The 14,647-nt window shown below is 34.3% G+C and overlaps 1 protein-coding gene across 1 annotated transcript in view; it reads right to left on the reverse strand.

Annotated features, from left to right (window-relative positions):
- LOC147016037 (neogenin-like) overlaps positions 1–14,647 on the reverse strand; it is a 557,153-nt gene that overhangs the window by 62,039 nt on the left and 480,467 nt on the right. The window contains exon 23 of the mRNA XM_085849139.1: positions 2,588–2,814. Coding sequence (XP_085705265.1) covers positions 2,588–2,814 — 227 coding nt within the window. The remainder of the gene's footprint in view (positions 1–2,587; positions 2,815–14,647) is intronic.

Here is a 14,647-nt window from a genome sequence, read left to right on the forward strand (position 1 = left end):
TGGTAGAGTTTGTCATCAGCAAGAAGCCTATTGTTTTGGTGGTCAAAAGGTCAACAAATTTGTAAAATTTCTAAAATCCTCAATTATCATCAGATTGATGAGAAATTTCAAAAGGATTTTCATATCAGATTACTAAATTAAACCACAAATTTTTTGAGGTCAATATTGGCCAAAATGTCAACATCGGCCAATGGTGAACAACCTAGGTGACATATATGAAATCCTCAATTTTCATCTCATTGACTTGAAATTTGAAGAGGATTTGCATATCAGGTCACTGAATTTAACCACCAATTACTTTTGAGGTCACCATAGGCCAAAAGGTCAACATCGGCTGGATTTCTAAAATTGTCAAGTTTCATCTGATTGACTTGAAATTTAAGAGGAGTTGCATATTTGGTCAGTGAATTCAACCACCAATTATATTTGAGTTAAAATTTGTTTTACGGATTTTGCAAGGATCGTGCTTGGCATGGCATCTTTTTCTTGTTCTGTCTGTCTGTCTGCCAATCGCCTCCAGGTCACAATTCTAAACTGATCATCATGAAACTTTACCAAGTTGTAGAAGTAGTCTCAACTGAGAAGCCTTTTGCTTTTAAGGTCAAAGGTCATCCATCTTGAGATCAAATTTCGAAAATCATCATTTTTCATCCGATTGAATTGAAATTTGAACAATATTTGCATATTATGTCACTGAATTGGGAAACTGATTATTTTAGGTCAAAGGTCAAGTCAAGATCAAACTTCTAAAATCATCAATTTTTATCTGAAAATCGTCAATTTTCATCCGATTGACTTGTTAATTAAATAGTAATTTCATAGTGCATTTCTGAATTGGGAAACCAACTATTTTCGAGATCAAAAGATCAAAGATCAACTCAAGGTTAAACTTCTAAAATCATCAATTTTCAACTGAAAAATCATCAATTCATCCTATTAACTTGAAAGTTGAACAGGATTTGCATAGTCTATCACTGCATTGGGAAAGCAACTATTTTTGAGATCAAAAGATCAAAGATCAACTCAAGGTCACTTCTAAATTTATCAAATTTCCTCTGACAATCATCATTTTTCATCTGAGTAACCTGACAATTAATCAGCAATTGCATAGTGCATCACAGAATTTGGAAACCAACTATTTTTGAGGTCAAAAGGTCAAAGATAAACTCAAGGTCAAACTTCTAAAATCATCAATTTCAATCTGAAAAATAATCAATTTTCATCTGATTGACCAAAGCTTTGATTAAGATTGTCAATTTTAATCTTCATGAAATTGACAATTTGATGTATCCATGGCAACCTTTGGAGAGGGGAGGTGGATTTTGCAAGTATCATGCTCTGCATGATGTCTTTTTCTTGTTTTTTGTTTTCTTGCTTTCTTGTTTGTCTGGACGATATCTGAGCCATCCTTTGAGCAAGGAACCTGAAATTTGGGACAAAAGTGAAGATGTACTTTGGCAAAACATCATTTTTTTGATTAATCAATTAATTGATTTATTACTTAATTATTATGGATTTATCAATTACTCAGTTATTTTCTTTCTCGTCTGGACAATATCTCAGGCACCTTTTGAGCTAGGAAGCTGATATTTGGACATGACAGTGAACAAGTGATTTAGCTATAAAGGGTATTTTTCATTTCTTGATTAATCAATTAATCCATTAATTATTAATTTTTCAATGAATGACTTAATTTTCAAAAAGTTACAGATTCGGATGAAACAGTGGGGATTTGGTGTGCTATTTTCCAATTGATTAAGAAATTATTTTACGATTATTATTTATCTATTTTAATTATGCAATGAATCAATTCATCAATCAATTATCGCACACCACTCCCTCCCAATTCCGTTTCAATGTTCTGCATGCCGGCATTGGTGGGTGCTTAAGGCGCCTGGCAATGTCACGCGCTGGAGGAGATGTTATTTATATATTTGGCATGCGGGCGGTGTACTTTGAATGTACGTGTACTTGTTTACTTTTTTTAAAATCTCTCATCATGTTGGTGTGGTGAAAACAGGTTTTGTTCTTATCTTCACGATTTATACTACACACAAATCTGCACTGCAGCAGTCAAAGTGGAAAAGCAAAATTATATATTACTTTTCCAGTGATCTTGACATAACCACCACATAAGCTATTAAAATGCTTCATATTACTCAAACATATAACAGACTGCTTACATTGTCATAAGTCGGCATTTGAGCAGTTTATAAACATACAGGTATGTGCATCTCCTGTATCATAAATATCTGAACTTTATCTGAAACTGAAACATAAATATCTGAACTGTGTGCAATGTATATATGTCCAATTACTCTTTCAGTTCAAAATTATGTTCTTTTTTTTTAAAGCCCATTAAATTGTGCATTGAGATAGAAATTTGTTCTGAAATGGACGTAAAGGAAATGTGCATATCTGAAATAAATTTAGTGAAAATTAAAATCATTAGAGGGCAAGTGAAAGGAGGACGAGGGTGTAGGAGAAAGCAGAATAAGCTGTTTGTAGCTGTTGTACCTGCTGAAAGAGCAAGAAAATAGATTGAGAACATAATACCAGCAGGTAAATTTGTTGATAATTATCTCACCAAGGTAAGAATTTCGGCAAACGTGGCTGTCCACAGTGCAGGGCTCGATGGAATGGCGCTCTGAGGAACGGCGAGATAGTGGTGTCTCGGTGACAGTTGCCTCGCTGCTTCCCGGTGTCTTCACCAACGTGTGCATTTCCAACCTTTCATGATGAATCCACAGATCGGGTGGGCTTAGGTCCATGGCGTGGCTCTTCCGTTTGGATGCTGAAGCTGCAGCGCGTTTTCTACAGTGAAAAGCAATGCCTGGTTAGTGGCTAAACTTTGTCCCAATCAAACATGGAGTGAATTGTTTGCAAAGATAACTAGAGATGTCAGTAGGGTGAATATACTGGTTCTGGCTCACTTTTCCCCATGTAAATGAATGGGGGATTTTCAGCGATTCATATTTTTTTTCCCTAAAAATAAACCCCCTTTTTATCCCAAGGTATATTTATTTGTCTCCCCTTTTAACCTGGGGATACTTTTTTTCAAATAACCCATGCAATAAGATAAAGATTTGTTAAAGGTGATTCCAAAGAAATATCTGAAACGTCTAAGCCTCGGGACACTCTTTATAAAATAACCGATGCATATTGTTTAGCTCACTCATTGAACCTATAAACATTTGTTCATTCTCAAATTCCTTCAATAGTTTAATTTTCTTTGCACAATAATCCCCATCTAAAATATTGAAAAACAAAACATTTGAATCTTTATATTTTTTAAGATACCCCTTTTGTGCCATTACGAAATGATAAACTTCTCTTAATGATCTCATCTGGCCACCGCCCGAGTTGCAAATCATTTTTGTGCATAAACCACGCCATAAAAAAGTTTTGTTTCAAATGTTTTCAGTTCGTGCCATGAAAATGAGGAAGTGTTTTTTTGACACGGTCGTGCTGTGAAAATGAGGAAGTGTTTTTGGACAGTCATGCTGTGAAAAAATAGGAACTATTCTGTGAGACAAGGCCTCGTGTTTCTATTTTATCTCAGAACACGAACAGGCTTTTAAACATAAGTTTAATCAAAATCATTTTAGGGCATTTTAAGTATGTTTTAAAAATGATTCATACAATTTGAGAATATATCGCCCAGTTATTTTCCAAGCTGTCTCACCCGAAGCGTCATTTCCTGTGGCCACACCCAATGATTAAGCAATCTCCTCATCGTTGCCTTATAAGTGATTCGCCAGACAAAGTTTCTGCCAGACGGGATTTTCATTTTTACAACTGAGACATGAGCGATCTTTCTTCCACGAACAAAACAGCTCAACACAAAGTTGGTAAGCTTGTGTATGGGTTCCTCTTTGAATGATGAAGCAATTGATTATAAATTAAATCGTGATAATTCTGATATATTTTTTTTTTCTTGGCAAGTCCTTGGAAGAAGAGCAGTTTACATATCACGACAAGGTGCATGAAATTAATGCTCTTATTGAAGAGGTCAATCATCTTAGAAGAGAATTGAAAAACATTTTTAATGACTGACATGACGTCTTATCACGGCCTCTGATCTTTTTGTCATCTTGTACCAATGTAAAAAAAAAACTGAGACATGGACTCACTCTCTTCCGATGAAGATAACAGCTCACGACAAAGTTGGTAAGTTTGTGTATGGTTTCCTCTTTGAACGATGAAGCAATTGATTATAAATTAAATCGTGATCATGCGAAAATATATATATATATATATATATATATATATATATATATATATATATATATATATATATATATATATATATATATATATATATATATTTTTTTTTTTTTCTGGCAGGTCCTTGGAAGAAGTGGAGTTTACATATCACGATGAGGTGCATCAAATGAATGCTTTAATTGAAGAGGTCAATGATTTTAGAAGAGAATTGAAAAACATTTATAATGACTGGTACAAAGTCTTATCACGGCCTCTGATCTCGAATGAATTAAACCAATGGTGAGACGCGTGCGTGCGTGCGTGCGTGCGTGTGTGTGTGTGTGTGTGTGTGTGTGTGTGTGTGTGTGTGTGTGTGTGTGTGTGTGTGCGTGTGTGTGTGTGTGTCTCTTTCCCTGTCTGTTTGTCTCTCTCTATCTCTCCCTGTCTGTCTCTTTGTATCTCTCTCTGTCTGTCTTTCTACCTACCTCTCTCTGTCTGTCTCTCCATCTATACCCTTGACTCATTATTTTATTTTTTTCAGCTCGATCACACAACATAAGCTGTTGAAGCAATATGGTACAACACATGATTTTCTGGAGGTAAATGTTTCTGAATTATTATTTAGTTATTTGTTTATTTATTCTTTTATTAATATCACTCTCTCTTTGGAATGTCGCCTTATGTTGGTTGCATCATTAGTTTGGACGCGGTTTTGCCAGTACACTGGAATTCATTTTATTGGCTTTGGAAGGATGACAGGCTGAGTCGGCCTCCTGGTGTGTTAATTCAGTGGTCAACGAGGCTTGAACTTAGAACCAACACCAGGCTTACTCATATTACCATGTAATTATCTTTATAAAACCTAATTATTATCCACTTTTTGTTTCACAACAGAATATGGTGTCTGAGTTTCGAAATCACAAGACATCTGAAGAAGATTGCTGGGAAAGATTATACATTCTCGCAAATGAATATTTAATATTTTCAATTTTGATTCATTATATTTGTTTTGTTTACAATTACTTGATTTTGAATTTCAAAAAGAGAATCAAGACATGAAGGAGAGGGGGGAAGGGGGGATGGGGGGGGGGGGGTATGTGCGCTCCCCCAATGACCCATCACCCCCTCATCCCACCCCTCCCCATGTGTGTGTGGGGAAGGGTGGGGGTGGGATGAGGGAGGTGGTGGGTCAAAGGTGGGGGTGCACAGGGGGATGAGGGGGTGGGGCTTGTGTGGGAGGGGCTTGAGTGGGTGGGGTTTATGTGGGCGGGGCTTCGGTGGGGCTTGTGTGGGCGGGGCGTGTGTGGGCGTGGCTTGTGTGGGTGGGGTTTATGTGGGCGGGGCTTCGGTGGGGCTTGTGTGGGCGGGGCTTGTGGGAGGGCGTTTATGTGGGTGGGGCTTGTGTGGGCGGGGCTTCGGTGGGGTTTATGTGGGTGGGCTTCGGAGGGGTTTGTGTGGGTAGGGTTTATGTGGGTGGAGCTTGTGTGGGAGGGGTTTATGTGGGGAGTGTTTATGTGGGCAGGGCTTATGCTGGAGGGGTTTCGGTGGGGTTTATGTGTGCGGTGTGAATGTGGATGTGGCTTATGTGGATGAGGTTTGTGTGGATAAATGGATGGGTGGAGAGATGGGTGGATGGGTGGATGGGTGGAGCTAGTGGGGATGGGCGGGTAATTTTTTAATTAAATAAACATGTTGTGTGTGGGGAACTAATTAACTAATCACTAATTATGTGAATATGATGAATATGGGTGGAGCTTGTGTGGGGTGGGGTTTTTGTGTGGAGCTTGTGGGGGGTTTGTGTGGGGTGGGGTTTGTGTGGAGCTTGTGTGGGGTGGGGTTTATGTGGGTGGGTTTTGTGTGGGCGGAGTCAAAAAGGGGCGGAGTCAAAAAATTTCAATTTATCTTTGTCTTTTGTAATTCCTGTGAATAAAATGAACCTAAAATCCCCTTCCAAATCATATATCTTATAAGTCCAAGGAACCGTATAGTATCTATTACATCAACAATTTTAAAAAGTTCGTTCGTCCATCGTTTTCAAAATCGTCAAAAAATCGTCAAAAAATTCGTCATCGTCAAAAAATTTCAATTTATCTTTGTCTTTTGTAATTCCTGTGAATAAAATGAACCTAAATTCCCCTTCCAAATCATATATCTTATAAGTCCAAGGAACCGTATAGTATCTATTACATCAACAATTTTAAAAAGTTCGTTCGTCCATCGTTTTCAAAATATAACCCTTTTCCATATAACCCTTTTCCATATAACCCTTTTCAAAATGAGATTTCCACCTATATATTCTTACGATATCACCAACTTTGAACTTAGGTTTTCTGACATTAATCACTTTTTCATATTTTAATTTTGTAAATGTTTCTGATGGTTTCATATTTGTTGACGTGTGAACCGTGTCATTATACTTTTCCACAATATCCTGAATAAAAGATGACCATTGTTGTGAACCGAGTTGTGTGAATGTTTTATATAGTCTCTCTTTTAAGGTACGATTAAAACGTTCAACAACAACTGCCTTCCCTTCATTAAAGGTACTGTATAATGTAATACTGTTATTTTTTAGAAAATTCAGAAATGTCTTGTTATAAAACTCTCTACCCTCATCAGTCCACAATTTTTTAGGTTTTCTCTTACTTTTATTAAATATCTGTTGAAAGGCTAACATAAGAGTATTACCTGTTTTGTTTTTTAATGGTACAACCCATGCGTATCTACTCCTCAAATCAATAACGGTTAAAGCATACTTGTACCCCTTATCATTATTGAGTTCAATCAAATCAGCAGACCAGATATAATCTACTTCCTTGGAATAAACTTTCCTTCTCTGAAACTTTGTGAATATTGGTTTATGTAATTCATCAGCTAATTGCATTTCGGTCTTAATGACATCATTAGAGCCTATAAGTTTTTTGAATTTCCAAGTCCAAGTTTCAATTTAGCACTGATCATCTTCTTCACAATGAACCGATCAACTTTTTCTCTCAAGGTTGGATTTTGTATCAGAGACAAATTATACAACATTTCTCTATCGGCTTCATGCTTTTCTTCCAACGTTGTGGTATTCCCATAATCAATATCGTGTCTCATGCACACTTCATCAACTCTATTGATGGGCTCACTCCAGGATTTAGGATTGTCTGCCTCATCTAATCTTTTATCCAAGTTTGTGCCTGGACCACAGAAAGAATACCCTGGTAGATGTAATTCCCCTGGTATTCCAGTAGTTGTAAATTTACTTCCTGATAAAAACTTTTGTATATCTCCTCCGAGTTTGTGTTTGGAGATAAATTGATTTTTTTTTGAACCACACACCGAACATATACCTTTTTGTATAACCTTGTTATTTTTACTTTTAATATATGAAATATTTTTAGTATTAGTTTTCTTTTTACATTTGAGACAATAACTCATTTATTTATGTGAAAAATTCCTGCAGAGTGCAAAAACCTTTTTAGTTTCCAACATGCACATTTGAATGTTAATTTTTAAAACATAAAGAATCCTTAGAAATGCCTTCACTCTCTCCTCCATTTATTTAAGAAAAAAAAAATAAAAATGAAAAACTTGAATTAAAATGAATATCTTGTCGATGTCAATAGTCTTGAAGAAAATATTTCAAATAGACTTGTCAATTCTTTGATTTCCTCCTCGGTGGGTTGAGTTATTTTCTGTAATACCACCAATCTTTTTTAATCTCACTGGTTTCCATATTTTGATATTTATTTGGTCTCGCTCTTTCCTCCCTCTCCTTCTCTCTCTCCTCCCTCTCCTCCTTCTCTCTCTTCTCTTTTTCCTCCTCTTTTTTCTCCCTCTCCTCCTTCTCTCTCTTCTCCTTTTCCTCCTTCTCTTTCTTCTCCCTCTCCTCCTTCTCTCTCTTCTCCTTTTCCTCCTCTTCCCTCTCTTCTTCAACTCCTTCCTCATCCCTTATTTTCCTTGAATCACTTACACCCCATAGAATATCATACATATATTCATCAGGATTTCTTGTTATTCCTGTATCCAAAATAATTTTTTTTACAACAGGAAACCAATAAAATTTCTTTTGAATTTCTAAAAGAGCCTCACCTTTTCTTAACTTTATAATTTTTTCATTATTTAACATTCTAATTAAATCGAAAGTTGTCGGTTTATCAACATCAGCATAATGCCAATCTTATATTGAAAATACCTCATTCTTATGTTGTAGAACATATTTAAACACCGAATACCCTTTTCTTGAAGGTATGCTTGGACACAGAAATGATAATTTTCTTGAAGCCTTCTTGCTGTCATTTATGTATTAGAAATATATGTTAGAATAATATTATGGCACGAAACACCTCCCCATCTTCCCATAGTTAAATCATTTTGTATTTCCTTATTTATTATATATAATCCTGTTTTTTCTGTTTTCATGATATAAACAAGGGCAAAACCATTATTATATTTACCCTTATTAAATTATTTTATTTGTTGTTTACTAATCATGGCCCCACAAAACTCATTCTCAATACCAAGTGGATAATATTCTTCCTTACGAGACTGATTTAATTGTTCCAGGTCTTTGAGGTCAATTTTAAATGACCAATTATACCCTAAATCATTCATATCATACCCCCATTGTTCTATTCTCATACAAACGATACGCCCTTCTTTATAAAAATTTATTTTACTTCGAACTGTGAATTCTGTATGACCTGGAGATAATATCAACACTTCTGTATCTTTGAAATACACGGCCGTTTTATTTAAAGATATATATTGTGATAAATCGCTTAATCTCACCAAGTCATTCGCGTCAGTCAGGCTTGGATAATTTTTTAATTTATTAGCATTTTTCATGTTAATATTTTTGGTTATATTATATTTATGTCGTTCAGCCTGTGCCTTTGTGTAATAATTTGATAAATCAATATCCTGTTCTTGAGATACACCAAAGATAGAACCATCTTTACCAACATAAGTCATTTATATTAGATTAAAAATAATGTCATAAAATTTTTTATTTTTGTTGAGTTGAAATAACACATATAGACATAATTGACCACAACACTTGGAATTTAATTCTTGGACTTGAAATATTTGATAAACACCATTCTGTAAGAAATTTATGACTTCAACAGGTGGTGGAAGACCAAAACTATCAAAATAATATTTGTCTTGACTATTAAAAATACAAACCCAATGAGAACCGTTCCCATTATTATCTTCTAAGTTCATAATAATATTCTTTGTATGTTTCGGCACATTTGTTAATTCATCTCTCATACAAATAACCACATTATGAATTTTTAATTTCTTACAATATTTGACAAGTTGTAAATTTAATGTTGTATTCTTTCCAAATTCTTTAAACCACTCATCAATGCTCATTTATTTATTAGAAAGATATAATCCATTACCTCTTTTCGTTAATTTTACACCTGCTTGTGCTATAGAAGAAAGCATATCTCCAACTAACAATCTCGCTTTATCAGGCAGACCTTCAAGTTTTTCAGCAAAATCTACAATTACACCACTTCCATTAATTTGTTTCTCCAACTCTTTGTTATGTCTTTCCAATTATTTTTGAGCCTGGAGTTGAGCCTTCCTTTAGTTGGCAGTTTTCACCGCTGTTGAAATACCACCCGTCAATGCTCCAACCGCACTTAAACCAGCAAATAAAGGAATTAGAAATGGGAGAAATCCTCCACTCGTCTCTCTTATTGAATATTTTTTCAACATTGGTTTTGTCATTTTAATTTTAAGTGAGCCAGTGTCCTTCAAGATTTTAACCTGTTCTCTTGTGAGCAAAACATCAATTCTTACTGCTCCTTTTCTCTGAATTGTATTAACGTTAATCGTACAAGGCTTTTGATTTTGAACACAAGATGATAATTTATGAAGATTGATTTGATTAACATATACCCCAGTTGGTACTTTGCCACTCATTTATTTAACAAAAAATTATGTGAGACTAATCATCACACCATTATCTGTATTAATCTGTAATTCTGTTTCTTCCAAAAGCAAACAATATGTGTCAACTTCTTCACTCTCTCCTCTTTCAATGTATAGGGAAGTATCCACTCGATTAGACTTTATAGTTTCCTTTTGAGCGCTCAGGTCAAACGCATAGATTGTATACAAACTTTTAAATGCTGTCATATCCAAAATAGGTTCTTTATTTCCATTACTTTCACACACCTTTTGGTAAGACTTGTATGCTTCAGCAAAATCATTTTTTCCCAATTAATTTCCAATCTATCTCGTGGATAAAATGTTCCATCTAGAGAAACGCGAAGTTGTTTCACCTTAGCATTATCACTCAATGCATTATTCTTATCAGTCGCGGTATCACCATCTGGCTTTTTAAAAATGATCCATGGATATCGTGGCTTTCCTTCCAGAACACCCAAATTCCACATGTAAGTGGTTTGGTTGAGTTTAACATGTTGACTGCTTCTTTGGAGGTATGATACACTGAGTGGTTTCTTTGAGTTAAGTCTTCTATTAAACATCTCTTCTGTTTTAAGATTAGGAGTATATTCACTGATATACCAACTCATCTCCTCAATTACAAATTTATTCTGTTCACCAAAAGCACTACCAACACCAAAAAGCAATCTATTTTCATTATCATTCCTTGGTAGTTGAAATCTAATTTTAAGACCATACAGAACTTTATCATGATCATAAAATCCAAATATACCTTTAAGAGGAACTGCCACAGTAAAACTATTTACTGCTTTTGTATCATCATTATACATTCCTTTGCTTTGAGTATATCCAGGGTCTGTGTTTGTTCCCGTTGACATTTCAGGAATAAAACCTTCGACAGACCCCTTTCCCATTCTATCAATGAATGTATAGAGTGTAAATTTCATCATTTCAGATACAGCAGAGACATAATCAACCACTTCAACTTCTTGTGTTCCAATATACAAACGCACACTATCAAACATTTGCCAGAAGAAATCATTTACAAGTGTAGCGTTTGTGTTATTCCCAGCTTTAGTGAATTTAAATTTACACAACAAGAAACTTTCGGATAGATTCAAATAGGTTTGTTGATTATTTATTTCAAAACTTTTTGTACCATTCGTATTCCAGTCTGTTCCAGTTATTGCATTTACCTTGAAGTAATCTTCTTTTTAGTGGAGTTTGAGATAATAATAGTATCATCCAAATCATAGATACTATCAATTGCTTCCATACTTGTATTTATTTAGGAAAAAAGATGTTAAAACTTTTTAAACCCTGATCCAAGTATTTGAATTATTTTCTGTCGTTCTTGGGGGGACAACTGAGTTTTGCCTTTCTTAATTTATTTTATTGCTTGTAATTTATGAGATTCCTTCTGAGCATCTTTTATACTCTTTACAGCACCTGCTACATTTCCCACAGCAGAAGCAGTTGAACCAATTAGATCTTTATGTTTAAGAATAGTTGAACCAATACCCATGAGAGTATCAATTATCCCATCTCCTCTAAATTGATGTCCAACACCCCTTTGTCTCTTAGGTTTATAGTATCCTCTACCAAGATACATACCTTCACCCTTGTAGTATGGGGAAAGGAACATCCCATCCCCTGTAATTATTTTATATTTTCCCAACTCGTGTTTCCTCACAATAACCATCGTATTTATTTATTGGAAAACTTCACGTAGGTGAATTCTGATGGATATAACTTCTCCATTAAAAGAAATCATACGATTATCTTGGTTGGTTATCCTAAAATTTACTCTGTGTATGGTTTTTCCTGACACAGGGAGATAAACCAAATTTTTGGGTTCCACATTGAATTTATAACCAATTGGGGTTGAGTATGCGCTGAATGAAAATATTGTATTTGTTTTTTTTTCCATCATTATAAGCACCATCGATCAAATCACAGTGAATTAACACGGAATTTATTCCTGAGGATATTTGAATGACATTATCACTGTAAAACGTCCCATTAGTTTCAATCTTTTTTGAGGAGAAACCCAATAACTCTCTAAATGAATTATCAATTGAGAAATCAACCTTGTAGTTATTTTTAACTTTAATCGTTGATTTTGAAGTATGTTTTTGAATGTCTATAACAATATTTTTTGGTTCATCACCCTGTTCTTTCATAAGATGAACAATTTCGGAAGATATTTGAGAAATATCATATGCTCCGGGTGAGACTGTTATCGTTTTGTATCCACTTCCGGGATTATAACTAAACTTGTCATTTTTATCAGTTATATTAAATAAGGTATTATAAGTTTCCATGGACAATAAAGATGCCTCATATTCTTTTGTTGGGTCAAGTTGTAGTGGGTATGGGAATGAAGATGTGTGGTCGCTTGTTGTGAAATTAAAACTCAGGATTGTGCTTCTCATCTTATTTAATATGAGATAAAATGTCTTTATATTGAGATTTATTAATTATTTTCATGTTCATCAACTGGTCTAAAATGGCTGATGCTTCATTAAAACAATTGTTATTTCCAGCCTTCTTACTACCTAAAAACAATAGCAGTCAATTAACTAATTGTGATGGGTCATTTGGAAGACAACTAACACCTGAACCAAGCTTATTTAAAGCCTGAATAATTTGTTTCTCCTTCTCGTTCTTGCTACGTTTTCTAGAAAGACTAACCCTATAATCAACAGAGTTCAGCAAATCAATATATACTCTATCATCATTATTTTCCTTATCCAATGGTTTATCAATATACTTTGATTCATCCCTCACAGTTGAACCATGTCTTCCATCTTTTGTGAGAAGAAACAATAATCTCGGAGTTCGTAGAACAGGGGGTTGAGCAGAACCTAAGAACCTTAATTCATCATTAAATATCAATACCTTTTCTTGAACAAGATGAAATATTGCTGGTTGTTCTGTTGGAATGAGTCCTGCTTTGGTTTTTGAATCCGCTGAATATTCATTGTTTTGAAGAGCATTCACAATATAATCAGGGGGTTGATTAATCTCTTCCAGTTGTTGAAATAAACCTTCATCATCATATTCTAATTCTACTAAATGCTCTAATTCTTCCTCCGTCATTTGATCAAAATCTTTTAACATTTGAAGTTTTTTAGGAGCATATTCTACTGTGGGAACTGTGGAAATATCTTTCATTTTTTCTTGGGAAGGTTTTAAAAGTGGTTTAAAAAATTTATCTTGTTTTCTTTCAAATGCTTCTTCGCCCGTTAGTTTCTGTCTGCGTTTCTTCTTTATGTCTTCCTGTTGTTTTACAACTTTTGAAACCAACTCTTGATGTTCCTTAAATCTTCTTCCTCTTTCTTTTGCATCCATTTATTTATTGTAAAATATCATTTAATGAATTGTAAAGATCAACAGGGAAATTTTCCTTTTCTTCATCATTCAAGTAGATGTGTTCAAATAAATCCTTTTCTTTAAATATTTCATCAAATTCTTTATTAACATTAATGTGTGTTGTAATTTCTTCTTCACTAATACTTGCATCTCTGCTTTTCATACGTTTGCGTTGAGTTTCTTCATCAACATAAAAACCGAATGATAAAATCTTCACTCCGCTCAGATGTTTAATAATTTGTCTCGTTCCTTCTGGATTAGTTTCTAATATCCCAAGACCACCAGATTTTAGTTTCCTTAACTCACTCTTACAATGTGAATATTTTGTTGTACCAAGAGAAACCTCCTCAAATATTTGACCTTCATTCCTCAATCTCATATGTTTCTCCACTGAAATATAGTAATAATCTTCACCTTTTACTTCTCCAGGTCTTATTGTTCTAGTTGTTGTTGATACAATGCGTACCACGGGGAGTTTTTTAAGTAAATTTACAATATTCTCATTTGTACTACACAAGAACCTTGATTTATGAAAGTTTTTTCCAGAAGCAGATTTACCCACAAGATTTACAATAATAGTTGTCATTTATATATGTAATTGTTTATAAAACAAAAATATATCCCTTAATATCTCATCTTGTTTCACAACAATATATTATATTTATATTTTTCAGTCGTGTGCTTCATGTAATCCTCAAATTTCTTTTTACTACATAATGTAGAACAATTATCTCTCCAAAAATTATTGATATCTATTGAATTTAACTTGAATAAAATAAAAGTATTAGCATTGTTTCTGATGGAACGACGAGGAAGTTGAAAGTACGATTGACTAAGATAAATACAATTACAAGAAGAATGTCTCCCTCTTGTGTAGTAGCTGTCCATTACCGTTTGGTTTCTCTCATTAACACAATCATCAAAGATAACGAGGTTCTTTTTTGATTTATCCAAATCTTGGGGAGACGGTATATCATCCGTATTATCACTAAGAATACAAGTTATCGGATTTGATTTCTTTTTACATTTCTGTGTATCACAAAATAGTTGAATTATATCTTCAATGTTATAATCATTGAGGTTTTTTTGACGTTTAAATAAACCGATTATATCTTCTTTTTGAAGACCAGCATTAAAACCTTGTGAGAGAAGTTGA

The sequence above is a fragment of the Eptatretus burgeri genome, chromosome 12, assembly GCF_056783735.1.
Source record: "Eptatretus burgeri isolate ZD-2024b chromosome 12, Ebu_testis_v1, whole genome shotgun sequence".
In the NCBI taxonomy this organism is placed as follows: domain Eukaryota; kingdom Metazoa; phylum Chordata; class Myxini; order Myxiniformes; family Myxinidae; genus Eptatretus; species Eptatretus burgeri.